The following is a 22,482-nucleotide window of genomic DNA, read 5'->3' on the forward strand; positions in this document are numbered from 1 at the left end:
AATGACTGATCGTTTGCGACCAGAGGTCTCCGAAAGGGTAATCACTTCATCAGGTTTCCCGTTTGTGGTCATCCGGGGTGAACAATTTGTGCGGTTGAATCCAACCGCTATAATAATTGCTCTTTATAGGTATCATAAGGGACCTTTGCACCTGAAGTACCTCGCATGCTGCAGCAGGGCAGGTTCAGGTTCAAGGCCAAGGCGAGGTTGAGTGGACTCACGAGCACGGACTTCAACGCCAGAGTCCGCAACTTCGCTAGGTCCGTTTTGATTGAAAACCTGTTGGCGATAAGTGCCGGCTACTAGAAGGCATTTCTGCACTTTTTTCCGCTCTCTTTTCATGTTTATGGTCAGTCGATGGAAGCGGTTGGAAAGGAGGGGTATATTTTATTTTGTTTTATTTTCTCCACACCGTTTCTGCAGCAAAAAGTAATAACCTCTGTCAAGGTGCTGCAGTTGCCAGTTCTGCTTCGAGAGTGAACGCAAAATCTTCAGCGTAAAAAATACTTGTTCTACGTTAACTGTTCTTTTTCTTTCAAAAAAACTGGAGATTGTAACCGACCTTCTCATACCTAGAAGCCAAGATTCGAATGGAACAATTGCTACCCACAGCAATGTACTTTTTACAAGATTTATCTTATGGTTGTTGACATTCATTTTAATTTTGCACATTCGTTTTATCTCTCACGGATCTTACGGATTTTTCGTCCCCTGCAGTTTCGGTATTTTTTTAAAAGGGGTTTTTAAGGTAACATTCCATCGCTGCTCAACACATCGCTGCTCAACACAGAAGAAAACGTTATTACCTCTTTTTATGAGTATTTTACTTAAAAAATGTGTAAAAATATGAACCTGATGGAAATTCACCAAAAACTGATGAAAATTCAACTGTGATCTAAAACTTTTATAAGGACAAAAATTGACTCATTGCACAGTGGGGCGAGGTGGCAATCTAGCGGGACAAAATTAATAGCGCTCTGGGGTTACGTCCTAGAGCTTTGGTTTCTTTAGCAAAGTTACTCAGAAAAATCAGGGCTACATTTTGGTACTAAAATATAGTTCCAATTTTGGCCTCATAGGTGGCGCTGAAATCTAACTTTTTTTAGTGACCTCCTAGCGAGTTGGTGTCTTCGACAAAGTTGTAGGTCTCGCCAAATTACGTATAGTTGCGGAACATGTCAAAATTCTCAAAAATAACTGGGCTAAGTTACAGTTAGTTTAAAAAATACACAGCTTGCGGGCCAAATGTATAAAATTGGTTATTTAAAAAATTAAATTACGATAGTTTAATTTAAAAGACTAAAATATTATCTATGAGATCTATGCATTGATATTTTTTTTGATTGATTGATATTTGTATCAAACAGTCTCTCCGTTTAGCCATCAATGCTGGTAATATATTTCTTATAACCATTTTAATTTAACAGTTCTGGATTACTATGTGAAACCAACCAGTCAAGGAGTGAATCTATCCGGAATTGAAATCGAAGCCGACAGCCGACCAGTGATTAACGGTAATAAAATCACCTCCCTATAACAATAAATCAGAGCACCACATTATAGTAATTACTATTTGACTAAGAGCTAGACGTAGAAGTAGAAAAAAAGAGAAACTCATCGCTGCACCGACAAAGAGGTGACTTAACCGCAGCTAGGTACTGAACAGTAATCCGCCATCCCCACCCTCACCACCCTCACGGCAGCAATTTCAGACAAAACGACGTTAGGTCGCGTGGTCTGCCGCGGAAAATGCTGATGATCGCGGCGCGCAAACAAAAACGCGTTGACACTCGTGACTCACCCGCTGGAGGTGCTCGGAAAGAAATAGCTATTAGGGGTGTGCAGCGCGGTAATTTGATGATCCTCCCACCGCAACTTTAGCCGCAGGTTGTTGACAAAGTGAGCTTAATTTCCTAACTTGAAACCGCCAAGTCACCACCATGCTGGATGAGCCCGGCGGGTAATAGCTTAGCGAGATAGTAGACACAGCTGACGCCCGCCGGTGAGAGCAAAGATCAGCGCACAGGTAGCTGCATCGGACATTAACGCGATGACCCTACAACAACGGCTTAACGTACTGTTAGGGGTGATCGCATGAGTCCGATAATGTTTTAAAAGTTTTTCTCGATTCAATCTTTACCCGGGCAGACGGTAATAACAAAATTCATGCCATTTCAATAACAAATACTGTTAAAATAACAGAAATTGTTATGGAATCTTCCTGACAAATCCATTTTTGCATAAGGGCTTAATAACAGTTCATGTTATCATAACAAAATTTGTTATTGGTCTGATATTGGTTGACAGCCAAAACAACTTTGGAATAACATTTCTTGTTATGGAAGAATATCTCCAAATGTTATTGGGATGATCGGATTAGTTGTTAAAATAACAAAAAATAATAACAAAGATTTGTTCGAAGAATAACTAAAACATTTATTAGTATGCAGTGTTGCAAATGAGTGATAGAAAAGCTATCAATTGATTATCTCTGCACCAAAAAAATCCGAGAGTATAGCGGCCGTCACTATAGCTTGTGAGATCTCTTCTTGTGTCTCGTGATTCCCAGCGATGTCATTCTCTCTCTATCACTCTTCCCCTTTTCCTCGACTATGCGCTCTCACCGCTGAGTCTCTCAATCTCTCCGAAAACTGCAATGAGAGAACGCGAGATGGCGATTAGAAACCGACCACGCATGACGTCCCGTTAAACTGCGTTTGCGAAATTGGTTTTGTGGCGGCTTTTGTGGTTAAACGCTGTTGCGGTAGGATGATCGTGGAAGCGGGAATGAGAGAGAAAAGGAAAATGTCAATCACGAGTGTGTAAACACGAAAACGTGTTCGGCTACACCCAAAATTCAGAGTCTAGATAATAGTTCTCTCAAAATTTATTGAGGGCTCAGTGACAAAATCGATAGAATAATGGTACCAACTCACACCATCATAACAAATGAGTTCATTCGTTAGTTGACCCAATAAATCTCCAACAAGTGTCATACATCGACTTCTGACTTCTCCTTGATCACCAAGCTGTGGTGGCCGAGGCAGCTAAGTCATTGGATTGGTTTGTCAAAGGTCTCTGGTTCGATTCCCGTTGTCGACACTTTTGGTTTTTTGTTTGACGGATGAACTTTTTTTGCAAATGAACCTCGAGAGAATAGTTCTATCGCCCATCTCGAGCTGTGTTCTCTGCGTCCGTGAATGGTACCACTATTCTTTCGACCTATTCTAACCCTGTTAGTATGTTATTACAATAACAATCCAATAACAAAAAAATCATAACGACGAATAACAAACCTTGTTATAAATAACAGAAAATGTTATTGGCCTAGTATTTTCAAATAACAAAAAATGTTATTCCCAAGTTATTGCCGTCTGCTCGGGTAGGCACGCTTTTTGCGAACTCACATGCAGGGGAAGAATGCGTTTAGCTCGGTATCGAAGATCTGATTAGAATTGAATGCCCAAGACGAGACGAAACATCTGTCGTGTATGTCCGGTTTCGCTACAACCCGAATGAATATAATTTCGTAACGTTTTAGCTCCCAGACTCATTCATTAGGAAAAACAGCCTACGATGGAGTAAGTGAGTGAATGAATGGGTACGTCACAGGTGGAATGTTTTGATCGCGAGCTTGCCTCTATAGCGCAACATGGCATATCTGAAAATCATGAGTCAATTGCTGTTGTCGTCGTCGCCGTCGTCGTGATACAATCCTAAATCAATTCAATTGACGTAGATGGTTGCACCGAGGGATAAACCGTTCCAGCTAATCTCTTTTCCTAGATTTATTTGTTCCACTATGGCAATGCATTAATAATGAAAAATCTAAGCGAATTCTTGCGGAACCTATCATTACACGATCATGCAGTGGTCTATTGATTGTATAGGTTGGGGATTCACTGAGTCCTCTTAACCGGGTTTGCAATTTCTTGCAATAGTTAACTAATCATAAGCAATAATCTATTTAGGTCATTCTCCGCCAACTCACACAGCAGTTGCCCCGACCCGACCCCGACCAAATCTGCAATTACTTAAAAAGGTTTTCTTCCATTGGAAAGAAAAAAAAATATTTTAAAGTGTATAAATTTTCTCAAAGTTTTAGATAAACAAAAAATAACTTTTTGCTTTTCTCTTTGTTTCATCGTTTTTTGCTGTCGCTATAGCTATAGTAACCTTTTTTTAGGACGTTTTACTTAATAAAATCACGATAACTCGTGATGGTTTCAAGCAAACCCATTATGTTTTTTTTGTACTACAATTTTGTAAAAGATTAACATTCAAACTCCCAACCCGGGCAGACGGTAATAACAAAAATCATGCCATTTCTTTCACTGTTAAAATAACAGAATTTCGCGAATCAAAAAATAAATCGCTCGAAATTCGGCCGAGCAGCACGTTTAAAAAATGTGGAAAGATGTTTTTGATAGCAAAAATGACAGATTTGATCAAATCGAGTTCTACAAGGTCTAGGATTATCTAGAGATCCTTACAAATCACTGGAAAAAGATTGGTTAAGTGTTGTCCGAGAACCAGCGAGCTGAAGTTACCGTTCCAACTTTTTTGGAGGCACTACCAGTTCTCCGGGTCCACAAATTGATACGATCAATATGCTTAGTGATTTTTAACGCTCAAAAATTGCAATTTTCACAGGACCTTAATTTCAAATCAGCAACTTTCATGGAAAGTAGTAGAAAATCATCAAATTAAAATGCATCAAATTAGTAGAAAATTTTTCTAAATTTCTTTGTTCCTTTTAGTTAGGTAATAATGTTTAACAGTACATCTTCTACTGAATAGAACTGATGCGAAAATTTAAAGTGAAGTTGTAAAACTGAATTTCAATAGGCATTTCATAACAAGTTTGATCTTGATCATTGACCTAAAAAAAACATTTAAAAATATTTTAAAATAAAAGTATTTTTTTTAAATAACATAAAGCTTTTGACATAAGAGCAATTCCAGCCCAAAACAGGATTTTTAGATACTTTTTTCTCGATCCTTTTCGATTTCGCTGACATTATGCGGACATGTTATCCTACGCTTAAATAAGCCATTTTTGTATATATGGAGCCAGTTGCACTCGATAATGACATTTGCGGGGGGCGTATGGTAAACTTATGGGAAATTAGACGAGCTTTCCTTTGATAATATTTTCGAGACTGAAAAATCAAGTCTCACAAATAGAAATTGCCAAAAAATGGCCAAAACCCCTGTTTAAAAAAAAATCATACAAGGAATGAACTTGCGACAATGGTCAATATACAGACTTTCATGTAACTGCCTGGAGAATCGATTTCCGCGTTCGTTTTTTTTTTTTATTTTGACGTTTAGAGCACTTAAAGAGTTTAATTAAATGATTTTTGTATTTTTTCAGGAAAGTTGCTAAGTCCAACATTTTCGTGACTCTTTTTTTGAAATCTTAGACTATTTCCACAAAATTATTGAACAAAAAATTGACTTTGAAACTATATTTTATTTTTGCTCTAAAGAAATATCATGAAAGTGGCGTGTTTTTTTGTTTCAGTGTATTTTTTTCAGAATTTTTTGATACGATGTAACGGCTTCGATATACAGCAAATTACGAAATACAAAAATATTTAAAACACTTACGCCCTTCCCACATGTCATTATCGATATATAGAGTGCAACTGGCTTCATATATACAAAATGGCCTATAAAAGCGTTGGATTTCAATTCTACATTAAAAAAATGGTACCTAGTCAAATTGTTATCCATGGCATGAGAACAAGATTTGATTTTTTTAATTGTGTAAGTTTTTGAAATATCACCTAATGAAATACTGCCTATGATCCAATAAGTGATCAATGATTGTTTCCTCCAACCACGATCCTTGTAATATCGACTCAAAGAAAGTCGACTACATCTCCTGAATATAACTTTTTCGAGAATCTTTGCTTCATATGATATCAGAGCAACGTTTTAAAAACTAATCACAATTTACTGTTTCAATAAACTTTAGGAAAGTTTTGATTAAATACTATAAAATTGTAGAATATTCATAGAAATAAAACGTAACATAGAAAAAACTATGCTATTACAAATTAACTTTATGTTTGGTAGAAGAATAACTTTTTAATTGAAAACTAATGTAATTTACATCAAAAGGGCTTTGATAAAATATTTGTCAAATGTTCTCATTTCCAAAAGACAGTCCACATGGTTTATGAATGGTCACTATTAATAAAACAAATTAGTTGTAACACACGATATCAAAATTTATGAAAGTACTTTTCGATTGCCATTTTGATTTTTAATATTTCTTTTAAATTTTTCCATGCTTTGTTAGTCGACTCGGTCCATTGATTTTTTTTAATTAAATATGCTTTATTGAATCTTTCTTATAATAATTACATTTGATTTACATAATAAGTGGTCAGCTGTGGCTCTTCAGCTTTAGTTTTCTTTTTGTGATTTAATCACTGTTTATTTTTATAACTTTAAAAGTATATGATTTATCATTTTTGTAACACTAAGTACAATAATGTTAAGAAAACATAACCTAGCCTAAAACTAACTTAAACTTACTCCGATTCGGTCCTAACCCCAATACCTAAAAGGACCTAATAAAAATAATTTTATGAAAAAAATATTCCATGCTTTTCAAAAAACTGGATTTTTTTCCAAAAAATCGGTAACACTGCCATATGAATTTTGATCAATTTGTTCCATAGATGGCATTTTTGTCATCTAAAACAAATACAGTAAAAAAAAACAAAATTATTCAAAAAAGTTTTTTTAACGCAATCCAACTTCATTTATGAAAAATCGAATTGAAAAAAAAGTTGCTCTAATTTGCAAAAATAACAATTTTAAAAGTGTATTTAACTTCTTCAAAAACCAAAATGAGATTGAAATCGCATGCAATCTTGAAACACGATAGAATAGAGTTTGGTTTGAAATAATGAAAACATTGTTAATTTGCAAATCATCATTTTACAATATTATAGTATATTCCTTTCAACTGTTATTCAATATTTGATGAGTTTGTAACTTTTGTTGTCTCTTTATGTTTTCTTACAGAACATCCATCACCAGCTGCAACTGCACCCAAACAAAGTCGAAACTCCCACAAAACTACACATCTAAATGAAAAGGTGAAAGTGGCACGCCAGAAGGTCTGCTCGCAAAAAAAGTAGTCCACGTGAGGCTGTCGGTTGGCCATTCACCGAGAAAAAAAAACTTTAAAGAAACAAAATAAGCCAAGTCTCGTCACAGAAGCGGGCCTAATGTCCGGTCATTTTTCGGAGACTGCACCGAGAGCAAAGCCCAAAAAAGCAACGAACTTCAGCGGCAGTCAGTGAAAGTACGTCGAAGCAGCTGGACCATTCGAGTGCGGTTTCGCGAAGCAATTTTCGGGCTAGCCGGAGGAGCCAAAACAAAAACACAAGAAGGGGCGGGGGAATCGCAGTTTCAGTTGAACGTCCTCTTGCCACACGTGCGGGGGTTAACACCAGAAGAACCAGCTTCGTCAAACGGCCAGGCAAAATGGCCAAAGACGTGGAGTTTCAAGACATCGAGTACACGGTCAGTGTGCGGAAAAGTTTTGGTAAGTGCGTTTTACATTTAAAATAACCAAATAAAAGTTTTTATTTGGTACATATGGGCTATAGTTTCGGTTTCAATCGTCGTCTCTCAATGTGCCTCATTTCAAAAGGGAATGTTGATTCTGAGTAGTTACTTGACTTTCATCCATCCATGCACACGTGTTTTAAAAATGCATTTATAATGATCTCACTAGGTGTCTCGGCACATTTATTTTTTCTCTATTTAACCTTACCCTAAAACTGAGCGTTAATACATTGTAATAAGGGGGATTCAATTAAGGTTTCGCTAATGTTCAGCATTTTTCACGTTCATTACACGACAAAGGTTACGGAAAAAGGCTTTAAATGCCGCTCCAATGAGGATCACGTTCTGCAAATGAATCACAGTGAAACGTGTTTTTGCTTACAACAAAAGAACGGATCTGTAATTTTCCTCTGCCATTACATTCATCATCAAGTGACATTATACCATATCTCGTGAATGCCTCAGTCGACAAATCGCCGCAAAAACATTCGTGAAAATGCAATAATTATACTCTGCTAAGTATTATTACCCATGGCATAAGATAAATTGACTAGCCCCCCTTTTTCGTATTCTTGCAGTTAGCGAAAGCCGAAAACAGACCATCCTCAAAGGCGTCAGTGGCGTATTCCGGCATGGCCAATTATCGGCAATTATGGGACCTTCGGGTGCGGGCAAAAGCAGCCTGCTGAACGCAATCTCCGGCTATCGGTGAGTACTGTACAGGGGAGCGCAGCCCCATTTTCATCAGTTACTATTTGGCCATTGATCTTTTTTAAGTATATCGGCACTGTTTAGAGTTATATATGGTTGAAAGCTTCCACAAATATTTATATTAAACCATCCTCTCCCTAATTTTTATTAGTTAATTGTTTTTTGCATAAAACAGTTTTCTATGAAATTATTCTTTTTTTATTTAAATTTTTATATTTTTTAATCCGGTTGAAACTTTTTTGTGCCTTCGCTATGCTCAAAGAAGCCATTTTGCATCATTAGTTTGTCCATATAAATTTCCATACAAATTCGGCAGCTGTCCATACAAAAATAATATATGAAAATTTAAAAATCTGTATCATTCGAAGGAATTTTTTGATCGATTTGATATCTTCTGCAAAGTTGTAGGTATGGATAAGGATTACAACGAAACAACAAAACAAAACATCAATTTTCCTGTTATAAATCTTTGCACGGCAATGTCTCAGCAACTAAGGGTCGTATCAACAAAGTTCAAAAAAGCAAAATATTAAGAATATATGTTTTTCAAGAGATGGCAAACATGGGCACTAATTTAAAAAAAATAACTGCTACTATTTTCAAAAACGTTACCTGGAAATAGCCGTAACTTGAAAACGATGCACTTTATCAAACTTTCACTGAAGTACTTTTTGATTGCAAATTTAATTTTACATCGAAAAATGAATTTGAAAAATTTTTGCGATCAATATTTCGATTTATTGATTTTTCAGTATTGATTCAAAAATTTATAGCTCGGTCAAAGATTTTTTGCCCATTCTGGAAATTTCAGAAAAGTTGGCATTTGATGTCCCCTAAAACATATCAGAAAATTAAAAATCACAAAAAAAAATTCCGTGCATCATATTTTTTCAGTGTTGTCCGTATCCATACCTACAACTTTGGGACCTTTAAAAAAACTTGAGAAAAGTATTAAAATTACATTCTAACTTCAGGTCAAAACTGGACCCCCTAAACATTAAACAAATGAGCCTAATTTTCAGGCTAGCTTTTGGGCTTTAATGCAAGAAAATTCCAGTTGATGCGCTTGAAATTGAACACTTTTGTCTTTTTCATATCTCTGTGAATGACGCTATTTTTGATATTTGAGCAATTCTCTGAGATTTCGGTCATTCGATTTTTTCTGTATTTTTTAATCCGACTGAAACTTTTTTGGTGCCTTCGGTATGCCCAAAGAAACCATTTTGCATCATTAGTTTGTCCATATAATTTTCCATACAAATTTGGCAGCTGTCCATCCAAAAATGATATGTGAAAATTCAAAAATCTGTATCTTTTGAAGGATTTTTTTGATCGATTTGGTGTCTTGGGCAAAGTTGTAGGTATGGATATGGACTACACTGAAAAAATATGATACACGGTAAAAAAAAGTTTTTGGTGACTTTTAATTTAACTTTTTGTCACTAAAACTTGATTTGCAAAAAACACTATTTTATTTTTTTTTTTTTTTTGATATGTTTTAGAGGACATCAAATGCCAACTTTTCAGAAATTTCCAGAATGGGCAAAAAATCTTTGACCGAGTTATGATTTTTTGAATCAATACAGATTTTTTTCAAAAAATCGAAATATTTATCGCAAAAATTTTTCAACTTCATTTTTTGATGTAAAATCGAATTTGCAATCAAAAAGTTCTTTAGTGATTTTTTGATAAAGTGCACCGTTTTCAAGTTATAACCATTTTTAGGTAACTTTTTTGAAAAAAGCCGCAGTTTTTCATTTTTTTAAATTGGTGCCCATGTTTACCCACCTTTGAAAAAAATATTTTTGAAAAGCTGAGAAAATTCTCTATATTTTGCTTTATTGAACTTTGTTGATACGACCCTTAGTTGCTGAGATATTGCCATGCAAAGATTAAAAAACAGGAAAATTGATGTTTTTTAAGTCTCACCCAAACAACCCACCATTTTCTAATGTCGATATCTCAGCAACTAATGGTCCGATTTTCAATGTTAAAATATGAAACATTTGTGAAATTTTCCGATCTTTTCGAAAACAATATTTTCAAAATTTTCTAATCAAGACTAACATTTCAAAAGGGCCAAACATTCAATATTACGCCCTTTTAAAATGTAAGTCTTGATTTGAAAATTTTGTTTTCGAAAAGATCGGAAAATTTCACAAATGTTTCATATGTTGACATTGAAAATCGGACGATTAGTTGCTGAGATATCGACATTAGAAAATGGTGGGTTGTTTGGGTGAGACTTAGAAAACATCAATTTTCCTGTTTTTTAATCTTTGCATGGCAATATCTCAGCAACTATGGATTGTATCAACAAAGTTCAATAAAGCAAAATATAGAGAATTTTCTCAGCTTTTCAAAAATATTTTTTTCAGAGGTGGGCAAACATGGGCACTAATTTTAAAAAATGAAAAACTGCGACTATTTTCAAAAAAGTTACCTAAAAATGGTTATAACTTGAACACGGTGCACTTTATCAAAAATTCACTAAAGCACTTTTTGATTGAAAATTCGATTTTACATCGAAAAATAAAGTTGAAAAATTTTTGCGACCAATATTTCGACTTTTTGAAAAAATCTGTATTGATTCAAAAAATCATAACTCGGTCAAAGATTTTTTGCCCATTCTGAAAATTTCTGAAAAGTTGGCATTTGATGTCCTCTAAAACATATAAAAAAATTAGTGTTTTATTGCAAATCAAGTTTTAGTGACAAAAAGTTAAATAAAAAATCACCAATTTTTTTTTACCGTGTATAATTTTTTTTCAGTGTAGTCCATATCCATACCTACAACTTTGCCGAAGACACCAAATCGATCAAAAAATTTCTTGAAAAGATACAGATTTTTGAATTTTCACATATCATTTTTGTATGGACAGCTGCCAAAATTGTATGGAAAATTATATGGACAAACTAATGATGCAAAATGGCTTCTTTGGGCATACCGAAGGCACCAAAAAAGTTTCAGCCGGATTAAAAAATACAAAAATTAAAATTAAAGAAAAAAGACCGATTCCGTAGAGAACTGCTCATTTGAAAAAAGGCAACATGCCAAAGAAATTTAGACCGTCTAGTATAATGTTATTGCTTCAAAGGTGTATTTTTTGTGAAATCAGTAAACATTCATTTATCTATTGGTACTCGAGGTTTAGGTTTGTTGGGAAATTTTACAAAAATATGAGAAGTTTTTTGTTAACTTTATTTTATCGGTAAGAATGTGCTTGATTGCTTAAATTTTGTTCATTTGATGTTCTATAAGATTGTCGAATGCACAAATCGTTAAAAATTGATCCTTTTAAGTTAAAAGGAACACAAACAAAATTATTTCCATGAAAATCTAAGTTTTTATCAAAAAGTCACATCCCCAAAAAATTGAGTTTTCAAAACTGTGTGAAGATTTTTATTGACAAACTATTGATGCAAAATGACTTCTTTGATTAATGATCATGATCATAAGGCCAATTCAAAAATTTATTTCATTTGAAGGGAACCCCTTCGAATATTTCTCGTAAAATCGGTGAAACAAAATTAATGTTGAAAATTAAAATTAATGTTGAAAATTAAAATTTTTATTGAAAATTTTTGTACAATTGATTGTAAACTGTTTGAAATTTATCATACAATGTTTATTTTTGTATTTTTAACACTGGAACGCCCAACGCATGTCCAACTTACACGGACGCCCAAGCCTCCCAAAAAAGGTGGAACGGTAACTTCAACTCGCTGGTTCTCGGGCATTACTCAACCAATCGGGACGATTCTTGTTTCCAGTGATTTGTAGGAATGTCTAGATGATCCTAACATTTTGCAGAACTTGATTTGAACAAAGCTGTATTTTCTGCGACCGAAAACATCGTTCCACCTTTTTTTAAACGACTGCCTCCGCGGAAATTTTGGCGAATTTTTTTTTACACGCGAAAAAAAAGTTGGAACGATGTTTTTGATCGCAAAAATTACAGATCTGATCAAATTAAGTTCTGCAAAGTTCTAGAATCATCTAGACATCTTAACAAATCACTGGAAAGAAGAATAATCTTGATTGTTTGAGTTATGCCCGAGAACCAGCGAGTTGAGTTACCGTTCCAACTTTTTTGGAGTCTTGGACGTTGGAATGTTAATCAAATAGGACTCTTTTAGACATTTTGCGGATCGATGCCTCTGTGCTCTCTCATGCTAACTAGATAGGAAAACCAGCTAACTTAGTACATGAACTCAGAGCACAGAGGCATCGAAATATTTAATTTTGGGCCCACAGATCAGAACTGGATTTAAAGCTTTAGGAAAAAAAAATATTTTCATGTAATAATGGATATTTTGGCAAATGGAAATCTATGGTTATTATCCCCTATTTTTTGGTTATGTTTGCCCGCCACGAGTCTTTCTTGGAGGAACCGAAACCCGCTGGGGTTTCCCGGGTTTGCACCATAGTCGGCACACGTTAGCTCGCTGGCTAGCTGACTAGCCGGCAAAGGTTGTTTTGCTTCCGCGTGGTCAACTGTTTACTAACAAAGAGTCTGACGGTAAAAGTTCGTTTAGGGTTATGCCAGTTGCACTGTGGAGATAAGTGAGTTACGTAAAAGGACAAACATGACTTGTTTGATTTAAGTTTTCTATAATCTCATTAATCACTATCAAAGTGCGTGGAAAAATTGAAAGATTGTTGAGTTCAAATTTCACTCACAATTCCGACGTAGCGTGCTTTCACTGTTCAGCTAAGGTTGGCTGTCCGGAAATATTCACGTGTGTGCTGGCTGCAAAATTTGCATCTGCAAAGACGCGACGCGATGCATCATTTCTAGAACGTTGACCGCGTCACCGCACCGTCGTTATATGGCCAATAACCTATAGGTCTAGAGAACTTTGCACGGGACCAGACCACATTTGCATTTTTCACCTTTATACGCGTACTTGCATGTGCCGTTTGAGGAGTTATTCTATCTCCCCGCAGGCATCTGGTTTCAACGTGCATGTGGTTTGCTGGTGCGGAATCGAATCGTCTTTCTTTTAATGAAGTTTAATTAAATAGCCATTCCACGTCCAACAGGAAGTTTCAAAATCAAAAGGGGGAAAAATATTTTCAGATATGAGCTCTTCGGTCCCGAGACCATCAAATTGGCAAATAAATTTTTCATAGGACCTTTTCAAATATTCAGCTAGCTTTTTCGAACCTCCACATATTTTTCCTTAAAAGCCCAACTAATAACCTTTCTTTTGAAACGTGGCGCTCTAAAATTGGTTCAGCCGTTCCGGAGATATGATTTTTTGAAAAATGTGCTTTTTGCGAAAATCGACGAAAAATGCCATTTTTTGGACCACCCTATTTCGGATAGGAGCACCCTAATCGCCAAACAAAAAAATACGGGTCTGTTTATTTGGGTCAAAGAACCCCCACTCCAAATTTGAGCCAAATCGGAGCACTTTTGATTTGGAGACTTCCTGTTTGACGTGGAATAGCTGTAAATATTTAAAACTAAATGCTTCGGTATTGGGGTCCTTTTCGGCCTTTTTGAAAATTAAATTTGCCATAACTTTTGCTATATACATGCTAGAGCCTTGAAATTTTCTGACATTAAATTTATAGTATAAATCAGACATGCATCGGCACTATGAGCTCTTTTTAACGGCACTCAGCTTGTTCTAGATGGCATTTTCGTTTGAAGCAAAGTTATGCTTGTTGCTAGGTAAAAATCTCTTGTTTGTGGCTTGAATAATGTGTAGAAAACATTGGTTCATTGGAAAACCCGATTTTAGCTATATTTTCATGTAAATGTTCTCTTAAGCTCTCAAGAAGAACTTCTTAAAAGCTCTTTGAGTGTAATTAAGAGTTCTTAACCTATATCTCAGTTGGGTTTCAAAATAATCTCTCAGGGTCTTCGGGAGCCTTGAAGATAAGTGTAATTAGCGTATTCTAATCACTGGCACAACATGCTGGGTATCTTCTACGTCAAATGCCAAACAAGTTCTTCTAAAAGAGGAGCGGATGCATGTCTGGTATAAATACACATTTCACAAAACAAATAAACCTTGGACGACCCCTAGGGGAGCGTCCATAACAAAAGTTACTTTAAAGGTCCTTTTCGACCCCAAACTTTAAAAAATCGTAAAAAATCCAGTTTTTGACCGATTCCGGTTCGTTTGGTCACCCTTTCCGAAACCGACCTGGAAAACCGGATTTGGTCACTGTGGCCACCGGGAATCGGCTACAATCGAAAAATGGCCTTTTTGAGACTCCATCTTTGACGACCTGTATCTCCGGCAAATTTTAACCAATCAGGATGCTCCAGGTTGCATTCGACAGGACCACAAATATTAACATCAGGGCCAGGTGGCCTACTGGTTCCGGAAATCTGGAATATCCGAAAAGTTCATATTTTACTGTTTTTCACGAATATGTGATACCAATACTCTCATGATAGTTGAAATTGATCTATAAAACTTACTAAAAACACAATACACGATTGCCAGAACCACTCTGGAGTGTTAGTGGCCACTTCCGGGTAACTTGGAACCGGTTCTCGGGTACCCGATAAACGGCCAATTTGATTTTTTGTTGAAAACCCATCATGTTGCATATCAAACTTCATGAAATTGAAAGATATGTCAACCTACGGTCATGCCATTATTTGCTGAGCCATCCTGGCCAATCTGGAACCAGTTGCCGCTTGGGGACATTCTCGGAATATGAGATAAACCCTATCATCCGACATATCAAACTTCATGAAATTGAAAGATATGTCAATCTACGGTCATGCCTTTGTTCGCTGATCCATTCTGGAACTGGTTCCCTGTGGCCCTTTGGGGACACTCCCGGAATATGAGAGAAATCCTATCATCCGACATATCAAACTTCATGACATTGAAATTTATGTTAATCTACGGTCATGCCGTTGTTCGCTGACCGTTTGTTGACATATCTTTCAATTTCATGAAGTTTGATGTGTCGGATGATAGGGTTTCTCTCATATTCCGGAAGTGTCCTCAAGGGGCTACCGGTAACCGGTTCCAGATTGGCCAGGATGGGTCAGCGAACATCGGCATGACCGTAGATTGACATATCTTTCAATTTCATAAAGTTTGATATGTCCGAAGAAGGGGTTCTCTCATATTCCGGAAGTGTCCCAAGGGACCACCGGTTAACGGTTCCAGATTGGCCAGGATGGCTCAGCAAACAACGGCATGACCGTAAATTGACATATCTTTCAATTTCATTAAGTTTGATATGTCGGATAATAGGATTTCTCTCATATTCCGGAAGTGTCCCCAAAGGGCCACAGGGAACCAGTTCCAGAATGGATCAGCGAACAACGGCATGACCGTAGATTAACATATCTTTAAATTTTATATACCAATTTGATTATACGTTTTATGCTTTGTTCCAATTGAAAATGCTTGTGATTCATCTGAACAAAAAAATAAGTTAAAATTTATATTTCCATTTTTCATTAATATGTATTTGGTAATTTGATAGACAATCAACCATTCGAATTTGAATAAATAAGATCGAAAATAAAAAATACGATTTTTTCATGATTAGATTATCCGAAGTCCCATTCAAACCTTTGGATAATCGAACTTTGGATAATTGAGTCTGAACTGTACTTCGAATAACGTATAATTCGATTTACTGACTCTGAAATTATATCCCTTTTATAGATTACTGGCCCCTCATTACACGTAATATAGACACATTGCAAATAATATGCAGTTTTTGTTTACCGATCCCCAGTCGGGATCACCACGTGCTGCCCCTCGTGGCCATTGAGTATTGTAACCGGTGTGTTTACGAACCGTGGCTGCTGTAATTATATTTGTCTTTGCTAAGAACTCAATATGTGCACATTTCACGTCCAAGTGCATCGCGATAATTGAACAGTAAATATATGCACGTGGTTATTCCAACAGATCTGATCTGATCAATAATTGTGTTGGTAGTAAAACAATTATCTACCCTTTGATTATTAAAAAGCAAATTCTCGCTGTGATAACATTTCTAAGCTTATTAAATTTTTCTGTAATGGCACTTCCGTTTACAAACCAATCCCAAATCCCAAAAGCATCGCATGTCTAGAGAATAATGGGTGCGCATGATCGTGCATCAAATGTCACTCGAAGCAGACACTGACGATGCATGTCAAGTTCGGTTGACATTGACGCATGTGTCCCGGCTTATGATCGCGGCACCTGATGCGCTGAACCTTTGGCCCTGCGGTTTTGTAGTGCCATCAACTACAATGGGACACAATGCATTTCAAGTGCCAGCACGAACCATTGCGGGGTTCTATTGATTGAAAACACACATTTGACACAGTGTCAACTCAATCAGTGGCTCATTATTGCAACTATGTGCTCGAAGGTTGTGAATCTATGGTTTATTTTTTAATATTTAAATTTGAAAAAAATGTACTGATGTACTCAAACTGTAAACTTCTAAGTTTGACGCAACTAATTGATTGAAAACATTCAAAAATAAATTTAAAAATCTCTTTAAATTATTCACGGCTATATTCATGTTCAAAAGAATGCAAATGTCACATAAACCATGTTTTGGTGTCGAGCTGTAAAAAATTGATCGCGGCAAATACCGGTAAATAGTTTTCTTCCATAGTTTTTTGTGTGATCAATGTGGTAGGGAAATATACCCTTTCTACTCAAACACCTATCTTCGTCATATGAAGAGTTTGATGCTCGATTAAAGCTCCAAAAATACTACTTAGGCTGTAAACTTACCAGCAATAGCACTGCCTCAAGTAAAGCATGCAAATTGATGCCATTTAGTGGCCAAAAATATCAAATTTAATGCACTTTTAATCATAATTTCTATTTTGTGAGACAATTTCTAATCATTTTGGTGGCACACACATCCACACGCAAGATGAGAGGTCAACTGCTTAACGAAAGTCGCCATCAATATCTTTTCACTTGCGCTAACGATTCCAAAGCGCTTAAGATATGAAATTGCTTCCAACTTCCGGCAACATGTTCTTTTGAACATTAGTTTGTCATACACTTGAAAAATAATCCCGAAACATGTAAATAACTAGCAAGCGCCATAAAAAAACAAACGCGCCAAGTCTTTTGACGTTTGACTTTTGACGACCCATTCCAATCGAAGGCTGAAGAAACCCGAGCGAGAAGCGAAGGCAAATAAAGAACAAAGGGTGGCCAGCAACACCACCAACATGCTGGTGCAGCGCCTGTCGGAGTGAGCCAGTGATGCCAGGAAATTTTCTCTATAAATGCTACTTTTCGTGAGTGTTCGTTTAAAATTTCATCACAATTGGCAGCACTAAGCAGACCCAAAAGAGCGCAGGAAGAAAAAAAGAACTTAGCTGAAAATAGGAAAATGGGCGTGGCCCAATGCATTCGAATGATTAGAATGCATTTGGGAAATAGTTTTTTTTAAATGCTTGTAAAAGGAAAATAACTTTTATTAAAAGTGAAAATACACAGAAATGTTTACAAAAAGTTGCTCTACACGTTGGTGTACTTGGTTTTAGTAAATTTCAAGGAACACTCTAGATTATCCAGATTATAATTCAAACACGACCGCTTATTAGGCTTAAAATGACTATATTTCCCCCTAGATGAATTGGTAGGTTGTTAACAGTTCAAATTAGTTCAAGAAAATCTACCACGATCTACCGTAATCGGTTTAACAACACACAAAAACTCATCTTTTTTCAAAGCCAATTTATTTTTGAAGAATTGTTTATGTTAGAAAAGAATTCAAAAATTATAGATGATTTTTAAACGAATTATTTTCAAAACCTGGGTTTTTTGAAGAAAAAATTGAAATCTCCCAGAAATAAAAAAATAATGTTACAATCTGTTTAAAAAACTGGCATATTAAAAAGAAATGTTGTTTTTTTGTAATCCAAATAATTTTCAAAAAACACAATAGAAATTCATAAAATCATTTTTAAATCAGTTCCTTTCGAGCTTTATTGATCCATTCCACCCTTGGCCTAATTTTAAGAACTTTATTTCTCCGCTTTTTTAATAGGTTCTATAAATATTTGAAACACAATAGCTTATAGGACCTTATCAAAAAAGAAAAGAAAAAAACTCTAGAACTTTTCTGTATCATTGCATAGATGTCTTAATTTTTGCATTAATGTTTGCAAAAAGATTAAAATTTTCACCACATTAATTTTTTATGCTCACAGCAATTTACAAATACTTGAAGCATTTAAAAAAATCATTACATGCTTATATTTAATGGAATGCTAAACCTCTTTAAAAATCAGTTTTGAAAGAAATAAAAATTTAATTTAATTTGCATTAAATTACCTAAACAAGACACAAAATAAAAAAAAACTGTAAAAAATAATCAAAAACTCAATCAAAGTTTTAATTATTTTTAAAATTGTCAAAACTGTTTCTTTTGAAATAATATGAAAACTAGCTTGAGTTAATTCAAAAAAATATGTGTGCTGCTCATTTTTGAAAACTTTAATTAACATATAATTAACGAAAATTAATGAAATTATCATGTGAAAATTCACCAAAAAATTTGTTTTAACAGAACCCATTTTTCAAAAACTGATCATTCTTGAGAGAATACAAAAACAAACAAAAAATAAAATTTAAACTTAAACACATTAGGCCGCTGCAAATATTTTTTGAAGTTTATGTCCCTCGATTCTAATCAAAGTCGTGGGGGGGGGGGGGGGAGGGGGAATGAAAAATTGTTTTAAAATGCATCATTCACCTGTCCAGTTGTTTTGCAATCATTGATTTCCAAAATTTCTAAATGCTGACGAAAATTATATTTTTGCGAGAATTTTTTTTGGCGTTGCTGTACATTGTATTTTAATTAAAGTTCAAAAAAAAAATTAAACGAGTCCAAACATGTCAAATATGATTATCGATGCAGAAAAAGGCATTTAAGATTGTTCTTAGTTGATTAGACTTCTATTCCCATTAAAATTTTGATATTTTTTTGAAAAAAAAATTTGCCCCCTGATTTTTTGGTCCAATTTTGAAGGGGGGGGGGGCGACATAAACTTTGAAAAATATTTGCTACGGCCTTACAAAAACTCTAAAAAATATTTTAAAAAAACTTTTTTGATTTGTGGAATTAATCAACACAATTTCATGGAATTTCCCATTTTCTTCGATAAACATTTTGAAATTTAGGCTTTTGTCAGCTATATTTTTAATAAATATGCAAAGATGAAATCTAAGGAAATAACAATTTCTGTTGTATCTTATCAAATTAACTTACATATATTCAAAATTATTGTGTGCTTTAAAGGTTAAGTTGAGAAATACTGTTAAAAATATAGTGAACTATTTCAATGAACTGGTTATGTTACAAAGAATGCATTTTTTTTTTGAGAAAACAATATATTTTCCTTGGTCATGTCGTTATGTGTCTGTTATATGCAAAACTAATCAAAAATTTTCAAAAAAAAAATGCATTAACAATGCTAGACAACTGTCCCGATTCGCCCCCAAATGATGGTATTTAATGTTATGATAACCCTTAATCTTGCCTATAATAATCGTTTTGTTAATCATTTTGTCACTATTCGCAAGACTTTTTGCCTAGTCACTTTGCGTGTTGCGTGTGTGCTTTTGCACAATCAATCCGTTCTGGTGACTCGCGAACCGTTTCCTTTTATTTTACAACGGTAACCGTTAGCACACCTCTCCGCTGGCGTCCCCAGCGAACGTAACGTGACGCCATCAACGCCAAACGACGACGTCGCTTATGTTTTAGGGGAGCTTGGGTTCTTTTGGAATTCTTTTGATGGTGTAGTTTTAAATTTATTTGTGATGTTAAATCAGTTGTTTGTCGCTCAACTTTTTTGATGACCGAAATAAATATTCCTTCAAATTATTTTTTTAAATAAACTGTTTTTTGTAAACAAAACAGTTAATGCAAACAAATCTCCCTTACAAATCTTAGGGGGCAATTATTCAATCACAATCAATCGTCGTGTAATATGGGGAAGACAGCACTTTAGCCGGTGGAAACTCTCATGCGTGATGAAGTAATTTCCCCCCGCAGGTCACCACACACAGAATTGCGGTGTGATGCATCGGAATGCCCTCCAGAGTCAGTGGAAAAGCTTTGCGTGTTTATCCTAGTGTGTCTAATTGCAGGTCTAGTCCACACACCTGGACTAATCTTGCAATAATGCAAACTTAGACAAAAGACGCTTTTTGTTTGTTGTTCAATGTGAAGGGGGGTTTTCCTTCTGATCGGACAATTAAGTTACAAAGAAGGGAAAATTGCCTCCAAGTGCAACCGTTTGACGTGACATGCGGTTGATTAATGCTAATTGTACGCTAACATTACTCGTTAGTTACTAATAATATTAATTAACCGTCTGGACATCACTTTACTGATATCCAAGGTAACATTTTATAACTCTTTTCTGTAAGTTTTTGAAAACTTTTTCTTACTCTTGCCTTCTATTTAATATTTATAAGTAATAATACTTTCGATTGAATTACGATGTAACACACAGCTGAAAGGAACTCCAAAACTCTGTTATGTACTTTAATGAACTTATTGAGCAATTCCAGCTCAAATCAGGATTTTTTCTGGTACTTTTGTACCCGACCCTCTCCGATTTCAATGAAACTTTGTAGACATGTTATCTTTTGAAGACGTCTGTTCAGGTTGAAGGCTTTATTGAGAATGATCCTAAAGTTACAATGTTGGGACCTCAATAGCTTAGTCATAGCTTGCTAAGTCATAGACTACTTAAATCTTAGCTAAGCTAGTATATTACAACATTTCGGTCATCCTGACACGGCGATGTCCTCATCGACGCAATAATCTGAAGAAAGCCATTTTTTCATATTATTTGGAGAACACACACTTTCAAATGGAAGACTGGAAACTTGGAACCCTTCAATATCTGTTATAAGGAAACGATCATTTGGCAAAACTTTTTTTATAACATATGGACCCTGAAATTTTTCTGCTAATTTATGTGTTGCAATTTTCTTCAAAGCAATGAAATCTCCTACTTTGTACATCGTTATGTTTTTTCGCTTTTTGTCTACTGAAGATTTGCTGTAATTTTGAAGATTTTCTATATTTCTATTTGCCTTTTCTCGAATGGTTTCTAAATTTTCTTTTGAAAAGATTTCTTGATAATTATTTATAAACGTTTCAATATTATTTTGATTTAAACTCATGTTCGCTTGTTTTTTCCCAAAAAGAAGCATACTTGGAAAATTTTTGATACTTCTATTGAATGTGTTGTTATAAATGTATTCAATTTTAGTAAGCAAAGTATCCCATTTTGAATTAGAATCATGTATGAGTTTTGCAAGCATTGGAGTTAAAGTTCTATTTACTCGCTCTGCTTGTCCGTTTGCTTCTGGAGTGTAAGATGCAGTTTTAATATGTTCAACACAATGACACTCTAAAAAATTTTCAAACTTTCTCGAGGTAAAACAAGTTCCTCTATCAGTTATAATTCTCATTGGTTTGCTATAGTAATTCATGTATAACTGTAAACATTTAATAACTTCATCAGTATTAGTCGTTTTAGTTGCATAAAACTTAACAAATTTTGTAAAACCATCAATGATTACTAAAATATATTTATAATTACTAGACGAGCCTAATTTTATTGGTCCATAATGGTCCAATAAAATGGTCCACATTTTCCCCAGGGTTCCCGGAGAAACACGGGAGAATGCTTGAAATTTCATCCAGCTTCACTGTACAGTTTCTCGCGTCTGGAACAGGAAAATGAGCGCCAGGGACAGGAATTCCAGCGCCAGAGACCGAAATTCCAGGGCTTCTAGCTGCACCTTGACCAGCTTGACCAGAAGAAAGCGTAACTTGACTTCCAGACATGCCTTGACCTTGCGCGCTTGCACCTTGGCCAGACGTAACCGTTTCTTTGCTTCTTGACAAAACTTGCTCGGTCCGACTTCGAGACGAACCAGTAGCTTGTCCAACAAAAACTTCTTCACAACTTCTTGACCGGCCAGAACCAACTTCAGCTTGATCTCCGCTATCTTGATTAGTCAGAGGAGGAAATTCTTCTCCGATATCCTCTGACTGTTCTTCTTGGGATGGCTTATAGCTTCGCAGGAACATGACTTCTATCCCACTTCTGAACTTTTGAAGACGTCTGTTCAGGTTGAAGGCTTTATTGAGAATGATCCTAAAGTTACAATGTTGGGACCTCAATAGCTTAG

General features: G+C 35.4%; 1 protein-coding gene across 1 annotated transcript in view; it reads left to right on the forward strand.

Annotated features, from left to right (window-relative positions):
* Positions 1-22,482, forward strand: part of LOC120418006 (ATP-binding cassette subfamily G member 4) — a 70,017-nt gene that overhangs the window by 39,173 nt on the left and 8,362 nt on the right. Inside the window, exons 2-3 of the mRNA XM_039580250.2 lie at positions 7,045-7,570; positions 8,172-8,301. Coding sequence (XP_039436184.1) covers positions 7,510-7,570; positions 8,172-8,301 — 191 coding nt within the window. The 5' untranslated portion in view covers positions 7,045-7,509. The remainder of the gene's footprint in view (positions 1-7,044; positions 7,571-8,171; positions 8,302-22,482) is intronic.

This window comes from Culex pipiens, chromosome 2 (assembly GCF_016801865.2).
Source record: "Culex pipiens pallens isolate TS chromosome 2, TS_CPP_V2, whole genome shotgun sequence".
Classification (NCBI taxonomy): domain Eukaryota; kingdom Metazoa; phylum Arthropoda; class Insecta; order Diptera; family Culicidae; genus Culex; species Culex pipiens.